At 36.1% G+C, this 16,459-nt stretch overlaps 1 protein-coding gene across 3 annotated transcripts; it reads left to right on the forward strand.

The window, feature by feature from the left end:
• The first annotated feature begins 277 nt into the window (after positions 1-277).
• Positions 278-14,432, forward strand: LOC150090047 (peptidoglycan-recognition protein LB-like). 3 transcript variants are annotated; one of them, XM_090368950.1, is made up of 5 exons: positions 278-372; positions 9,949-10,029; positions 11,197-11,382; positions 13,662-13,867; positions 14,247-14,432. In XM_090368950.1, the coding sequence occupies exons 2-5, from the start codon at positions 9,969-9,971 to the stop codon at positions 14,391-14,393; spliced, it is 600 nt and encodes a 199-aa protein (XP_090225076.1). In that variant the 5' UTR covers positions 278-372; positions 9,949-9,968; the 3' UTR covers positions 14,394-14,432. The 3 variants fall into 3 exon arrangements, with proteins under 3 accessions (XP_090225076.1, XP_090225077.1, XP_090225078.1); XM_090368951.1 differs by lacking the exon at positions 278-372 and adding an exon at positions 9,148-9,182; XM_090368952.1 differs by lacking the exon at positions 278-372 and adding an exon at positions 9,451-9,496.
• The last annotated feature ends 2,027 nt before the right edge of the window (positions 14,433-16,459 follow it).

Genomic DNA, 16,459 nt, shown 5'->3' on the forward strand with positions numbered 1-16,459 from the left:
TCTGTGTGTGTTTGTCATGCGCACATGTACACGTGCGCACATGTACACAGGCTAATTTCCCTCTGTCATTATATTTGTAATGTAACATTGTTGGAAAGAATTCATGTAGAAATTTGAAAGGCACTTCCTGTCTGCAAATTGAAGGAAATCTTTGTGTTTTTATATCTTTTCATTATATGTATTTTGCGAAATAATTTTCTCCACTGATTCAACTTGCACCTCCAATGGCGAGGAACCTTTTTGTGCTGTATTGTAATATTTTTGTATAATGATAAGCCTTAACTTATTTAAAATCCGACATTAAATTATTCCTCTCATATTCGCAACGTTCTGCGTCAGCACTGGTACCGACACTACCAGGTTCTTCTTAAAGTGAGTATTTTTATCATATATACATCAGTCATTTAACATTTAAGCGACTGCCATTTTGAAAACTGGTACTATTATTATTAGCATTTTTTTCCAAGCAATATTATCTCGAATTAACAATAAATAATAGGACGTAGATCTATTATTTAGATCTATTAAAGCTATTAAAATGTAACTTGAGACAGAATTCGAAATTCCTCCATCCATCCACCCCCTCCGCTAGAAAGAATGGTCCACCTTTATTGGTTTTGTATTTCGTTTTCAATAAGTCAGGTTATCCCTGGCTGCATACCCTGAATAGGAATCATGCTTCCTCTCTGTCTTTCTCTCTCTTCTAGCTTTCTCCCTATCGAAGATAGGTCAATGTTTACCGTCACACTTATCAAAAAGGTCATTAAAGGCGGGTGCCCTTGTCCCAGTGTTTGATTTTCACTGTGCGAAGAACCCATTTAATTTGTGCTAGTCTGTTTCGCACTATGCAAAGGCTATGTAGGTTACCTAATTCGGACATTGGCTATCTAAGGCAGCTTCACTGTTTGCAAGGTATTTTAAGTATTTTTCCCTTCTGGATGTTTATTAGACTCTCAGACAAAGAACTTTTAATGATTCTTAGGAATGAACAAATTATCTTCGGAAACTTTGAACCAAGGATAAAAGGATGCATTTTATTGGTTGAGAACAATAGAGTTCAATTTACTTTAATCGATATGATGAGCTGACGTTTAGATATTAGTAGAAAGACCCACTATAGCTGGTTTTTTCTGTAATTAGTCTGCATATTTTATTTTCACGTTATGTAAACTTGAACTACTTGTTACAGTTATGATAATTTTGATCGATCTTTTTAAAATTTTCAATGGCCCTTATAATAAAACTTATTTATTTATTGTTTAAGTTTGATATTTTTGAATAAAATGCTCTATTCATAGAATTATGGACCTTTTTAGAATGTTATCTGCAAGGTAAAAAGCCATCAGATCTAACTTTTTGTTGTGTGTGATAATCGTATCAGCAAAGCTCCCCGAAATGCTGTGAACTCACTGCCTAAAGATGATAAACTGCTTAAACGAAGCTAAACTATTCACTTTCAAACTTTCATGAGTTTCCTTTTCGATATTTTTCTGGGTTCAAAGCTGGACTTCAGCTTGTACTAGTAGATTTGGTATTTAGGCAGCATCTGTGAAAAAATAAGTAAATAAAAACACCATTTACAGGCAATTTACAGGCTCGATACCTCAGAGATCCTCTGAGGTATCGAACATGTACCACTGCACATGTTCTAAACAGCTCAACCAACCAACCTAAAATCAAGGAATGTTATCTATAAATCTTATTTTGAAAATATTAGGCGCATTAATGATATTGCAAAATCGGTGAAACAGAATTTATCGTATTGTTCTTTAAAAGTCGTAATTTGAGATTTGTTAGTGTTTAAGGGTCATTAATCATTCCCCAGCAGTGTTTCTTGAATTCCTTTTCAATTAAAGCTACTATTATTTGTGACATACTATTACACATTTATGAAGATGTTTCAGAGTTTCTAAACGTAGCATCTGAAGGTTTTAAAGATATCTTACCCTCGGGGCCATGTCAAGACTTCTAAATATCTGAAAGCAAACAAAAAAAAAAAAAAAAAAAAAAATGCAGCCCCTAAAATAGAAAAGGTCTTAGTTCTTATTTTGTTGTCATTCCAAATATGAAATGATCTGTTTATTTTACAGCCTTTGACTGCTGATACATGGATGTACGAGCAACTCGTAGCGACTTCCAGGCTTCTATGTTAATTCCACATCGTCTTTTAGAATCATCGCTTAAAAACATGGATCACACATTTTGGTGAACATGGCTTCTTTTGGGAGAGGAAGAATACAATTTTTGAATTTTCTTAAAAACTGGCAGATGCATTACAGTCAGTTTTTTAGGAATCCATAAGTAAATCTATTTAAATAATTTTTGGTTATGGATAGTTTTGCAAAATAAGCATAATTGTGAATAGTAGTTATGCTGAACGCTGGATTTGTACTGAAATATTAACCAAGAATTTTTGGAATTCTTGGTTAATATCTCTAATTCTAAGTAAGAATTTTTAGAGTTTTTTTTTCAGTTTATTTCATTCAATCTACTCAACATTATTACAACCGATCAAAGTAATACAAAAACATTCGTATAATGGCAAACTTGCGTGAAGATAAACTGCCTGAAATACAGTACTTCGATAAGATAAAGGTTGGAGGAAATCATTTGCACTAGATAAATTAACAATGAGGGATAGAGATATAAGGATAAACTATAATTATATAGTAATATCTCTTACAGTAATAGATGCGTAGTCTTATTTAAAGATTTTCTAGACGTCAAAGCTTTAAAAAAACCTAATAAAACATTTTATCTGGCTTTTTTAATTATTAATAAGTGTATGCCGTGTTGTAAATAACTTTTAAATACGTTTGTAATATTTATGTATCTATTCGACTCGCTTTGAGTTAAAATTAATAAAAATAAATAAATACAAAATAATTAATAAAATAAAATAATTAATATATGTCTCAACTAATATCTGATATCAACCAGAGAGGGCGCTAAGTGTTGCGAAATGTGTGTTACGTGTTATGGTTTATCAATGTATGGCAGCTGAGTAAACAGACAGCACAAAATAATATTTTTTACTTGGATATTGTCGAAATATTTGGGTTTTCCCCTATGCGTCCAATCACTAGAATATGTTACACATATATTAGGGATTATGTTATGATTATTATTATTTTTTTTTTCAGTGTATTCACTGCGAAGTTTGATGCATATTGTATTGAACTTCGGAGTGGGTTATATTGTATTTATTCTGCAAAGAGTTTAATTTTAAAAAAAATAAATAAATAAAAACTTTAGTTGGGCATCAAACCAGGATTTTATTGCACTGTCATAGGCAATGCAATAAAACGTTCTGTTATAATCTTGTATATAAAATAATGTCGATAAATTTAACATTATACTGTAGCTCGCTATTTATTATTCTGGAGAAGTTTATGAACGTTTTTTTGAACTAATGAATGCTGCGAATCGATTATATCGCCATCTAGTGACACGAGTGTCTAGATCAGTATTTTTCAACCTTTTTTATATATATATATATAACGAAGGTACTGTACTTTTCAAAAAATAAAATAATAAATATATGTTCCCGGTGTGTCTCCAAATGTTTTTTTTTCTTTTTTTGGTTCTATTATTACTTTAAAAAACTTAAATTATACTTGGTTGGTTAGAAAAAAATTGCCTCTAGGCAATAAATAAACTTGCGATTGTAGTCACCAAGCCCACATGGGCAACACAGTGGTTATAATCAATGTGTTTTCACATCGGGTGGAAATACGTTCACGATAACCGAATTCGAATCCAGTAAATGAAAGAGAATTTTTAGAGTTATTATTATTATTTTTTTTATCTCAGAGTTACACAATTTTTTCTCCTAGGAACTGAACTTTTTCTTCAAGAATACAATACAGCAGAGTGGCAGAAGAATAAGTATTATTATTATTTTAGGGTTGCCCGTAATTGAATACATTGACTCGTATGTAAATTGCGTATGTTCTATGGTGGATTTGCCTGTTTTGCTGGACGAAAAAAACCCCAATTTCGGAGGAGAAAAACCTTGCTATCTACGCCTGAGACCGACTAACTCAGTCACGGAAAAAAGCCCATTAAAGTTCCTCGCGTCATTGACGGGATTCGAACCGGGGCCTTTTCTACGCGGTGTGTGGAGGACGGTGATGATACCATTGTGCTACTGCGCAGACTGAAGAAGAATATGTATTTTTATATTATAATAATAAGTGCTAATATTTGGTGTCATTAAAATTTCAGTTGTGTAGAAAAAGACTTCTCTTGAGTACCGCCGATTAAGAAACATTAGTAGCCTAGGCTAATCATCCTCTCCCTCTCTCTTTCATCATTTTTGAGTTCCTTCATGATCGGGATATGTTTTTACTTTTCAGCTTTAAAAAAGTATAATGGTTAATACAAATTTCAAAGAAAAAAATAAAATAAAATGATAAAATTAAACAATACAATATAAAAATAATATATATATATATATATATATATAATCTATATATATAATCATAAATAAATAATAAACGTATATATCAATTAATATAAATTTTAATTTGATAAAAAATAAGTAATTATAATAATTTATAATTAAAATAACTATAAAAATAATTTTATGAAATAAAATAATATAAAATATAGTATAAACTAATGTAAAGTGAAATGAAAATGAAAATAATAAAATCTTCTAGAGAAAAAAAACTGTGAAATTTTCTCTTAATGAGCCTCGAGAGATTGGTTTTTATTGCACTGTCATAAACAGTGCAATAAAAGTCAATCTCTCTGTTTCAAGATAAGTTGAACTTAGATGACTATTGGAGCATGAAGAATTCATTTTGTAATTTTTAGGATTAGTATGGGTTGATTGAACAAGACACGCGACGATCCATAGTATATTTTCAGTTTTATTTCAATTATTATTATAAATATAGTTATTATACAATTTACAATAAATTATAGTTAAATTATTATTGAAGGGTATTCAAAAACCTTTACACAACTAAAACGTCATTATGTGATTAGGGGATGGTACACGATATAAACTCAAATTATGTTCGGGTGGCAGAGGATATGGACACCTTTACACCTTTAGTTACTCTTCAGATGTCCATCCTATAATCCAATTCCTTCCATGTTTGCCACGCATTCTTATCGACGCTGCCGATTGCTTCAAATATTCGTCAAAAATCGTGGTGGGGGACACGATTCGTGGTGTAAAATGGCGGAGTTCCTTAATGTTGGAAAATCAAATCGCCATCATTGTCACATCCTGCAGTTCCAGCATAAGGAAATTCTGTAACATGTCTAGATACACGATGCTTCTGATGGCAGCTTCTCAAAAAAAAAAAGAAGAAAATAAAAAGGTCCATAGACTTTGTGACAACTCATGTGACAAAAGGCCAAATTCCCCCATGATAGCAGTTTTGCAATTATGTGGCATCTACTGCAGTGTTCACAATTTCCGGTTGGTGAATAAAAACTTTGAGATATGAAAGTGGTTTTCAAGTTTATATCATGAATCCTATTTACATTTACATAATCATGTTTTAGTTTTGTAAAAGAGGTTTACTGGCACCCTGTTTAAACGTAATTATAACAAAGATTGCAACAAATGTCGAAAGTATCATTCTTTCCAAATATAAGCACAAACCCTTTTCACCATTTGTTGAAACTTACTATGAATATTGGAACCGTTATCGTTGAGATTTCTCATTCAATATTGACTTTCAATTCTTCCAATATGTGAGAGTTGTTAGTGTATTCTTTATTACTTCTTTTAAGTAGTCGGAAAGATAAAAGTTCGAGGATCATGGAAGTCCAGTGCTGTGAACATGTGCTGTACCTGGAAAAATGACATACTGCCTTCATTGTAAACAAAAATATAGTATTACTGGTTAGTTACCTGAAAGCCAAAATACAACTATTGGACATCTGGCGATGATCAGTCCTCGTATTGCAGCAATTAGAATCAAATTCGATTAAGTTGTCGATGATAAATTAACACTTTCAATTTGGGTTGTACGCTATATTGCCCTATATTATAACGGCGAAATAATGCAAGGAAGGCCCTCGCGTGTAGTGCAGTTAGTCCAATCGCCAACCTCCCAACACAAGGTGGAAAATACATGAGTTCAAACCCGTCGATGACGTGAGGAATTTTTATGAGTCTTTTCACTAGATGGCTGAGTTAGTTGGTCTCAGGCGAGGTTGTCATGGTTTTTCTCCCGGAAATTTGGGTTTTTCGTCCAAAAAATAAGCAAATAGACCACGAAACAAATGCAATTTACAGAAATAATATATACACACACACACACATATATATATATATATATATATATATATATATATATATATATATTAGGCGCAAAATGGTCAGAGTCGCTGATGCCAAACGTTTGGCAAACAGAAGAGTTTGGCAAAATTTCTCTTCTCTCATTGATTTAGTGTACTTTTTGGCTGATAATGAGTCCGATTCTCCTTTAAATTTCTCTGCGCTCTCAGCCAGTCAATCTAACCTTTATCAACAATTTACCAGTGCCATGATGCCATTGTGAAACAATTTTTGTTAATTTGTTTTTCTACTAGAGGAGCTGTGTAACATGAACTAGCAGACAATGTGGGCCAGCAATTTCGTTTTTTCATTGCCTTTGCAGTGATTGTATTCTAATTACTCATATTAAATCTGACCAAGCTTAATGATCCAAGAAGCTGCCAATTTAAATCCATGAATCAGCATTAGAAAATATATCATTCAAAAATAGTGCAGTTGATAGCCAATACGAGGTCCTCTGTTTGGTTGATGACCGACAACTTTTTCCTTCTAAACCGAGGTGTACCGTAATGTGGCCCACTAACACCAGTAGATATTTATCTGGCTGCAAACGCTTATGAGTTTGTTCTACCTCATTGCACGAGATGCAATGTGGTAGAGCGACCGTTATCAGAACTTCCAAGGGTACAAACAAGCGAAGATTGGTTTGAATAAAGTCTGGGGAGTGTTAAAAGCATGGAGTGACTTCGACAGACTGGCCCTTAATGACAAATACTGTCGTAGATGGCTTGTGGGAGGTGGCACATTATCAAATATCGAAATCCACGGACAGAAATGAGCAGTGTTTGTTTCTGAATGACTTCAGCCTGTTCAGAAACTTACTATACCTCTCACTATTCTTTCTTCTTGGGGGGTCTCTTTCGTAAGAAAATCTTCCAATATAACGATGTTCATACTGCTAAAGCAATCAACATAATTTTAAGTTGATAATGCTGAAAGAAACTTTTTTTTTTTTGGCTTCGGTAATAATCGATTGTATTACATGAAGAACTTTGCACTCTTCGGAAATATTAAAGCTTGCTGAGAATAAAAAAGGGGTTAGTTAATATTTAGCAACTGTTATGAAGTAAAAACGAAAAAACCTTGTCGTATTAGGTCCATTTAAGAACTAACTTATATGCCCGTGAATTGAGTGCATTTTGTGGTCGATTTATCTGTTTCTCTAGGCGAAAAACCCTAATCTCTGAGGAAGAGGTGAGGGGAGGACCCCCCTTGATATCCACACCTGAAACTGACTAAATGAGCCACGGGATGGAAAAAGCCCATAAAAGTTTCTCGCGTCATTGAGAGAATTCGAAACTATACGTCTTTTCCACTTGGTGTGTGGAGGATACTGATTATAACCACTGTGTAACAGAGGGAAAACTCCATATCAGTAAGCCAGTAAATCCCATGTTGTCTCAGAAGGTTGCTGTTGTTGACTATGTCGAGTGTTCTGCTGAAGTCCAAGAGTAAAATTCTTTGAAACTATTATTTACACTGAGTGATCACTGAATTATAACCACCCCATTCGTAATAGACTATGCTGCATAGCTCGCAGTATAAAAACAGAACAGCTTCGTACGCTAGAGTAGTGGTAATTTTCATTTGGTTGTGTAAGTCAAAGTAATAAAGTAGCAGTTATGGGACGTAATAAAGATATCACGGAGTTTCAAAAGGGCATGATTGTGGGAGACTCTTGGGCGTCTGGTGCTTCCATATTGAAAACGGCATATCTTGTCGGTTGCTCACTGTAGTTAAGGTGTACAATGAATGGTGTCGACTGGATCAACAAACTCCCACCGAAAGACCTGTAGAGAATTACGCAAGGAGGACGTTCTTGGTAAGCGAAGGGTGCAGCGCCTTACCCTTGAAGATGTAACTACCATCAAGGGCAAAGGGAAGGGTTTTTGTTTTCGTAAAGGTGATTACAGTGGTCTCAGGCAGTTTTTGAATTCTATACAGGATCACCTGATGATGTTAAAAACAGTGAATTCTAAATGGGAAGCCTTCAGGGAATTAATCTTTGAAGTTACTAGGCTTTTCATACCAACTAAGAAATATTGTTCACGATTTAAGCCTAAATGGATGTCAGATGAACTAATGAGGCTCGTCACTAATGTCACTAGCTGATCTCCCGAAGAGGCAGGTAGAGTTTAATCATGTAATTATTATGGTATTTCGATTGCACAACTTGTAAATGAACACACACGCTTGTACAGACATAATCTATTTCTTTGTTTGTTTGTTGTAGGTTTTTAGGCGCATTTGGGACTTAGGCCCAATTGTGTCGTATATATTATGTTTGTAGATTGCGTGTGTTTTGTGGTGGATTTTCCTGCTTGCTGGACGAAAAACTGAGGTTCAGGGATAAAGAAAACCAACGCTACCCTTGCCTGAGACCAACTAACTCAGCCACGTTGTGAAAAAGACCCATAAAAATTCGTTATGTCATCGAAGGAATTTAAAATAGGTCTTTTCTACCTGGTGTGGGGAGGACGGCGATTCTACCAACTGGGCTGCCTACGAGGGTGTCATAATATACGACAAAATCGTATGAACTAGAGCAGTAAAAGAAAAGGTAAACGTTGTTTGTAGGGAGAGGAGGGATTAACATTTTCTACATCAACAACTACTTTCTGATAATAAGTATATATTACTAAATTACGCGCACCATCGTAATTGAAGATTAAACCGTGAAATGTTGCAGCTGGCCGAGATGAATTTGATTACCACTTCCTGTAAATAGCGGAACAACATTGGGCAAGTCTTCCTATCGCTCTTGTAATGGGTTTGTCCCACATGACACCTAGTGCCGGAAGAGAGGCCTACACTTCCAGTTGGCTAATTCGGGACAACGTAAAATCTTACCATTTATTTTTTGCGTTGGATCATTAGGGTAATAAATTTTCTACCCCTTCTGTTCATTTTTTTATCTTTCTTTTTCTTGATAAACAGGTCTGGAAAGGCTCCAAGAGACTTGGAAAATCCCAGACCATCAGCTTTTCAACTAATTCTCACTTGATATCGCAAGATGTTTAGAAATTAAGCAATCAGGCTTAATTTAATCAGTTTTTTTTCTGGTTTATCCATCTCATGTGCGAACCGCACATGTGTACTGAAGATATAAATAAACATATCCCGCTGAACTTGCACAGTTCCAACTTTAACCATTAGCAACCTCCTATACTTAATATTAAATTTTCATCCCAGGTAAGGAGTTATAACGGTCCCTATAATTATAATTTTACCCATATATAATATAATGATATATTACCACTTTTAAAAAGCTTTAATATCAATTTTATTTTGGCATTTTCGAATGCATGGGTAACTGGCCGAAATGAAAATTTCGCAATTGTGAAAATGAACAAAGAATGCATTGTGGAAAATGAGAATCTTCGTTCCATTGCACATCGCTGCTCCTTAAAACTACCCCTTTTTGTTTACGGGTGTCATTAGAATATCCTCTGTACCTTCACTCTCTTTCTTTGTCCATCAGTTTTCTCATGGTACGAGCTTTAAGTAATATTCTATTTATTTTTATGAGCGTGCCGAGTAGAAAAGTTGTAGAAGTACCACTAGCGAGATAGACTAATAGATAAATAGAACTAAACGGGATAGTTTTCTTTTACTAAGGACTGAATATTTTTCTTACTTTACAGCCCAAGAGATTCCCTGAGCTATGCATCGATTAATGTATCTTTGTTCTGTGCTGTTCATGCTCGAGTTGTGCGTTGTCAAAGGTAAGTTGTTGGTAATTATTTTTGCGCGGTAGAGGGGTTGTTAAGCAAGACGTACAGGAGCTTATAGCGTGGGTTTAACGGGCATAGTGAAGTAGATAGATTAATAGAGAAAAAAATATTTCAGTTACTAGATAAGCTAGAAATTTGTGGTTCTTGCATTTCAGATACGTTATACTTTACATGCGGTGGGTTGTGGGTCTTCATTACTGGAACCGTGTTCGGACCGAGTTAGTTGGTCAGGAGTCGGTTTTATGCTCTTTCCTGCAAAAACCTCGGGATTTTCTTCCCACAAACAGTAAAAACGATCTGATAACAAATGAAATATGCTAAAAACTAATCGAATTCAGGACATTTCTGGAAGCATTTCAAGAGTAAGTCGAGTTAGTGGGTCGTCTACTTGGATATCCAGGCTGCATTTAACTATATCAACACCTACCCCCCCCCCCTGCGGTGTTATGTGAAGAAGAATAATATTAAATCAAAGTGGCGAGTTTCTCGTTCCTAAATTTCTTTTAATGTTCAGGGCTCTCCTAAGCAAATAACAGCTCTTATATGCGGACAGTTATTTTTTTAAATTGTATAGGCTGTTATGATAGATTCCTGCAGCTACTACCAGTACCTATAGAATCTAACAACATACCTCTCACATTCTCTTTGAAGATAAACTAAGCAAAATCTGCAATAATAATATTCTCTCCGAAATTACATCCAATCCAACTGAACCTGAAAATTAATGGCTCTCAAATCCATTAACTGCGTGCATATAGATCGCAGGTCTTTACCAGAAGCAACCTCAAAACTATCAAATCCTATTAATATTGGCTAATTCGATTGATTCTGTACATGCATATCATTCCCCAACTCATATAATAACTCACAGATAGTTGAAGTAATCAACTTCAGAAGAACTTCTGAACTTAAGGTACCTAAGGCTATGAATCATCAGTATATTCTACAGTCGGGTTGCATATTTTGCGAGATTAAAAACCCAAGTTTCCAGGAGAATAAAACAAACCGGGGGTGATGGGGGCGAACAGTGGTTATAGCCACCGTGCTAACGGCGAAGGCTTTAATTCTGTTAAATGCAGAATTACAGCTTTTCGATGAAATTTAGAGTTACTTCGCATTGTGCGTGTGTGTTAAATGAAAAATATTTCATGTTTTCAGTTTCCGCCACGCTCCACTTTGTCAGCAGAGAAGGATGGAATGCCAGACCCCCGAAAGAAGTGGTGAATATGTCTATACCAGTTCCTCATGTGTTCATCCATCATACCGCTATGGCTGAGTGTTCTTCATTAGCCACCTGCTCCGAAGAAATGAGAGTGATGCAGAATTTCCACATGGACGACAGAGGTAAGCATATTAACGAATAAATTTCATGAAATATCGGAATAATTATTGCTAGCGTTGTTTTCTATTGCTACAAAAACATTTTGTTGATGAGAGCTAATTTAATGCTATAAAATTTGTCTAGTAATTAACTATTTGCCATCGAGCTTGATTCAACGTGAAATATTTGATCTAGGGGGCTAACAGCTTTCCAGGACAACCGATCTAACAGTTCAGGACATCCAGAGGATCTCTATCATTGGAACAGACCACTCTGGAAGTCACAAAGACAGCAACAGTTCTTAGTGCAGTTCAATTGAGTTCAGTTACGTGAAATTCTCTTTGTGCACGCAGACGTGAGGACAGTTAGTATCCTCTGAATGTACCTAAGCTTAGAACTAGTGAAATTAATCAAACCATTAGCAGGAATGATTAATTTACGTTCTACATCATAGATTATTAATAAAGACAATAGATGCATTGGCGAAAGACGTCTTACACTAGTCACAGCGTAGTCCTTTGCAAATGATTCCAGTAAAGCGATGGCGTCCAGGATAGCATTTAAGTATAGAAGAACGCCATTTGCCAATTTCAGAGACAGTCATGCAGTCGTTAACAGCATCGCTTGTGAATTATACCTTCGATAATTGTAATGATCTCCAGTCTTCAGATTTTAGTTCTATTTCAACATTTGTGGATATCTTTGGAATGCCAAATGCATGTGTAAAATCGGTCGCTCTGTTCATTGAAGGAACTGGTGGAGTTTCAGTGAAGGAAATATTACACCGAACATCTTTTGAAAACACATAGAATCCATAATATGATGAAATTAAGATATTATAGAGATTTTCTAATATTTTCCCCATTAATGTACATATAACCAATTACTAGAAATTGTTTTATAAGGCATTAATTGCATTCGAATTTGGAAATTGTTTTATAAGGCATTAATTGCATTCGAATTTGGAAATTGTTTTATAAGGCATTAATTGCATTCGAATTTGGACTCATCGTTAGCTTACCTAAGAGGATTACTTATTGAAAAATGACTTTGGGTAAACGTTTGAAGAATACTTTAGCAAAAGTGCTGAAGGAGAGTGAATGCTGATAGTTTCCTCTCCTTTCCTCTTGAGGTATTTCAAAACCATTTTTATGGCGTTACTTTGTTTTCCTCATTATGAGTGGTAATTTCGTGCACAATAACAATGTTCTTTTCACTTGATGATAAATAGTGAAGCCTTTATTACATAGTGGAGATCTATTATATATTGGTGTCCTTGGAAAGAGAACATGGGGTTGTTGATAATGAGGGTATACCGTTGCGTCCCTAAGGATTATAGTCTATGTCTATATTGCAGAACCATATCATTTGAGGTGCACTTATCGTAGATCCTGTTGAGTCAGTTCGTACTGTTATGACGTCGGGTTTCGCAGATTATCTGTCCCCATCCTTCTGGTAGTCTAAAGAGCTGTGAATAACTTTTTCCTTTAAGAAAAAATAAAAAAAAACCACATTACATTTAAAGAAATTACATTAAAATTAATAATTCTGTACGATGAAAATTAATGCTTTTCAAGACCATTGGAGGGTTTTGTTGGGGTGGGATGGGGAGACGAAATTTTTAAATTTTAATGTCTATTATATACGATTGTGAGTGTACTATAATCTTATATTTGGCACCTGTTATATAATCCCTTAAAAGGATGAACTGTACACCTCTTACGAATAAAGGGAAAACAATATGGACAAGGAACTGACGTTTTCCCCCAAAATTATCCTTTCATCATGTCAATCAATCCAAGCTGATGGAATACGATGGTCGGTCGTGCAATGTCATAGTACAAGACCTTGAAGACGAATATTTGGGTTTTAGACGCAAATGTAGAGATATATTTATTTATGGGCCAAATCTAACCCTAGTGGGTTAGATTTGGCCCATAAATTAAGTTAGACGTACATCAGCAGTGCTATCAGACAATAGACAAATTTAAACAGGGAGTTACTGAAACTTTTACCAAGAAAATGAAGGATTATCTTAGCCCTTGAAAAGAGGAGGCCTGTACGCTGAGATCCTCGGTAATTTGTTACATAATCATAACATATATAATGGTATTTTATTAATTATGTTTCAAAAACCAGCTTTAGCGGGGACACAAGACGTTTGCCCAACCTATGGACATAATTACTTATTTATATTTTTAAATTAAATCCCATTTTAAAATAGAGAAAATATAATAAATTATTTAGTATATTTTTTTCTCTTTTTGATAATTGTAAATCAATCATGCCTTCTTTCTTTTAGGATGGTTTGATCTTGGTTACAGTTTCGTGATTGGAGGAGACGCCAGAGTCTACGTGTCAAGAGGCTGGAACCGAGAAGGTGCCCACACTCCAAAGTACAACAACATTTCCATTGGAATATCGGTGATGGGAAATTATATGGAAAAGCTACCGAGTCAGGACATGATGGATGCAGTGCAAGAACTTATACAATTTGGCGTTGATGAGGTACGTTTTGAAAATGATCCAGTGAAGCAAACTTATACGGCATCTGCCAAAAAAATAATTGCCCACCTCAACTGTTCATCCCCTCTAATAATTTGTTTAATCTTTCCTTAAATTTATTCAAACTGTACCCACTCTCTCAATGCCAGATGGAAGTTTGTTCCAACAATCAATCACTCTCTGGCTGAAAGCAAATTTTCGCACATATGCCCTGCAGCCATTCTTTCTCAATTTAAGTCCATTTCTCTTTATCGGCCATAAAATTGGCAACTTTTGGAAAGGCTGAGTATATACTGCCAGAAGAGTTATCGTTATTCATTAACTATTTATGTTAGTTATGTACAACAGGTGTCAATCTAAAAATATTGTTCTTTCATTCTAGGGTTACATTGACACGAACTACGAATTGCACGGTCACAGAGATGCCCGATGTACGTTGTGTCCCGGTGATAAATACTATGAGGCTATCAAGGAATGGCCACACTTTGTTGGAAGACCTCTAGCGTTTTATGTCTGTAATAATGCGTAACTGTCAGAATCAGATACAATTGGCGAAATAAATACTTACCATGAGCATACGTGTAATTTTTTCCAAACATACATGACTGTGCGTTTAGACAATATCTGTTTGTGTTTATATCTAAAAAGTGCCTGAGTTATTTTCTGTAAAACAATTTGCTGGTAAAATGTACACTGAAAGGTGAGAATTCATGGAATACCTGGTTCCTGGGCAACGCGACGCTGTCACCGCTCTCGCTAGTGGATGAACCCACCGCTTGGCAAGTATATAGGTACACTGCATCACTGCATTCACGTAGACGGTAATTCGATATCAGTATGGATAAACGTTGTGAGTTAACCGACTTTGAAAGAGGGATGATAGTGGGTACCCGACGCGTGGGTCACTCTATAGGTGGTACAGAAATTGCACTATCCCCGTTCGAAAGTATCAAGAGTGTATCGGGAATAAGCCATTTCCGGAATGGAAATCTCATCGTGAACAGTGCTGTGGGCGGAGTAAGGTGGTAGATGAACGTGGTCGTCGACGTCAGTCTCGCATTGTTTCAGCCAACGGGAGAGTGACAGCGGCACAAATCACCGCTGTCTTCAACGATGGAGATGCCAGAAACGTCTCCACAAAGACATTAGCAGCAATAGGGTATGGTAGCCGCCGATCCACTAGAGTCCCATTGCTAACACCACGGCACAGGATTCTATGCCTCAACTTGGCGAAAGAAAATCGGCGCTGGACCTTGGATAATTGGAAACGGGTCTTCTGATCCGATGAGTCCCATTTCCAGACGTAACCTGGACCGTTCAGAGATGCGTCTACACGCATCTCTGAATGGTCCAGGTTACGTGTTCATCCTTGCAGACCATCTGCATCCCTTCATTGTCATCGTGTACCCACAGGGCAATGTACTCTATCAGCAGGACAATGCGCCTCCTCACAGAGCAAGAACATTGTGGTGACTAGAACATTGTTCGAAGAGCATTCCGCAGATTTTACCACCATGGAATGGCCTCCTCGTTAACCAGACATGAACCCTGTGGAGCATCTTTGGGATACTGTGAAGGTCCTTTCGAGCTTTGGATCCTCCACCCAGGAATGCGCGGAATTATGGAGGGCGCTGCAGCAAGCGAGAATAGAAATACCTGTGGAACGCTTTCGTGAACTAGTGGACTCGATGCTTCGCCGTGCGACTGCCCTTATCCAGGCGAAAGGTGGGCCTACCCATTAATAGGTAGGTATCCCATGATTTCTGTCCACTCAGTGTACTATTGTTGCGTTACGTGCATCCGTGATGATGGTCATAATGACTTAATATGTTATAATAACCACTCTTTGAACAGCATGTAGAAAAGAAACAACATACTTCTTTACGTGAGGGACCTTCTGATCTCTCTTTCTCTCTCCCTAATTTGGAAAGCTTGGGTTCAAATTCTGTTGATGGTGCAAGAAAATTATTGAAGCATTTTTAAGCTGAAATTCAAGTAGAGTTATGTTTTTCTCCAGGATTTTCTTTGCTTCCTTTCGTTTCTTTTGCGTAATTATTCACTATCTATAAAACACAGGATTTAAAGATTAAAATTTCAAACATAAATTAATGCATATGACTTGAATTACCTTAGCGCTTGTTCAAAACAACTCAATCCTTCTCGTTCTGTTGCATCCATCTGTTTATGTTCCCCTTCCCACTTTCAAATGTTTTTTTGGGTTTGTCATAACGCTAAATGCTTTATGAACTCAGAAATAATAACGAAAAAAAAAAAACGTAAAATTTAACCAGGGATATGGAGCACCATATCTGCTTGACCTCAGGAAATACATCCGGCGGTAAAACAGGCGGATGTCCTTAATAGGCATTGTGTAGAGTTTCATCTTATTTAGTTTGCTGCTATGCTATTCTGGTTGGTTGTTGGAGAGTTTTAGGCGCATCAGCAACTTGGGCCATATTGCGCCGTATATAATGTGTCTGTAAATTGGGAGTGTCTTGTGGTCGATTTGCTGTTTGCTGGAAGAAAAACCCAAGTTTCCGGGAGAAAATACCATGCTGTCCTAGCCCGAGATCGACTAACTCAGCCGCGTTGTGA

The sequence above is a fragment of the Mastigoproctus giganteus genome, chromosome 2 (assembly GCF_048544385.1).
Source record: "Mastigoproctus giganteus isolate SK-2022 chromosome 2, ASM4854438v1, whole genome shotgun sequence".
In the NCBI taxonomy this organism is placed as follows: domain Eukaryota; kingdom Metazoa; phylum Arthropoda; class Arachnida; order Uropygi; family Thelyphonidae; genus Mastigoproctus; species Mastigoproctus giganteus.

What these genes read in the sequence shown, in the direction of transcription:
- LOC150090047 (XM_090368950.1), top strand. Translation starts at nt 9,969, where the DNA reads ATGCATCGATTAATGTATCTTTGTTCTGTGCTGTTCATGCTCGAGTTG. An exon ending in CGAGTTGTGCGTTGTCAAAG is followed by an intron (nt 10,030 to 11,196) that starts GTAAGTTGTTGG and finishes TCATGTTTTCAG; the next exon opens with TTTCCGCCACGCTCCACTTT. An exon ending in TTTCCACATGGACGACAGAG is followed by an intron (nt 11,383 to 13,661) that starts GTAAGCATATTA and finishes TCTTTCTTTTAG; the next exon opens with GATGGTTTGATCTTGGTTAC.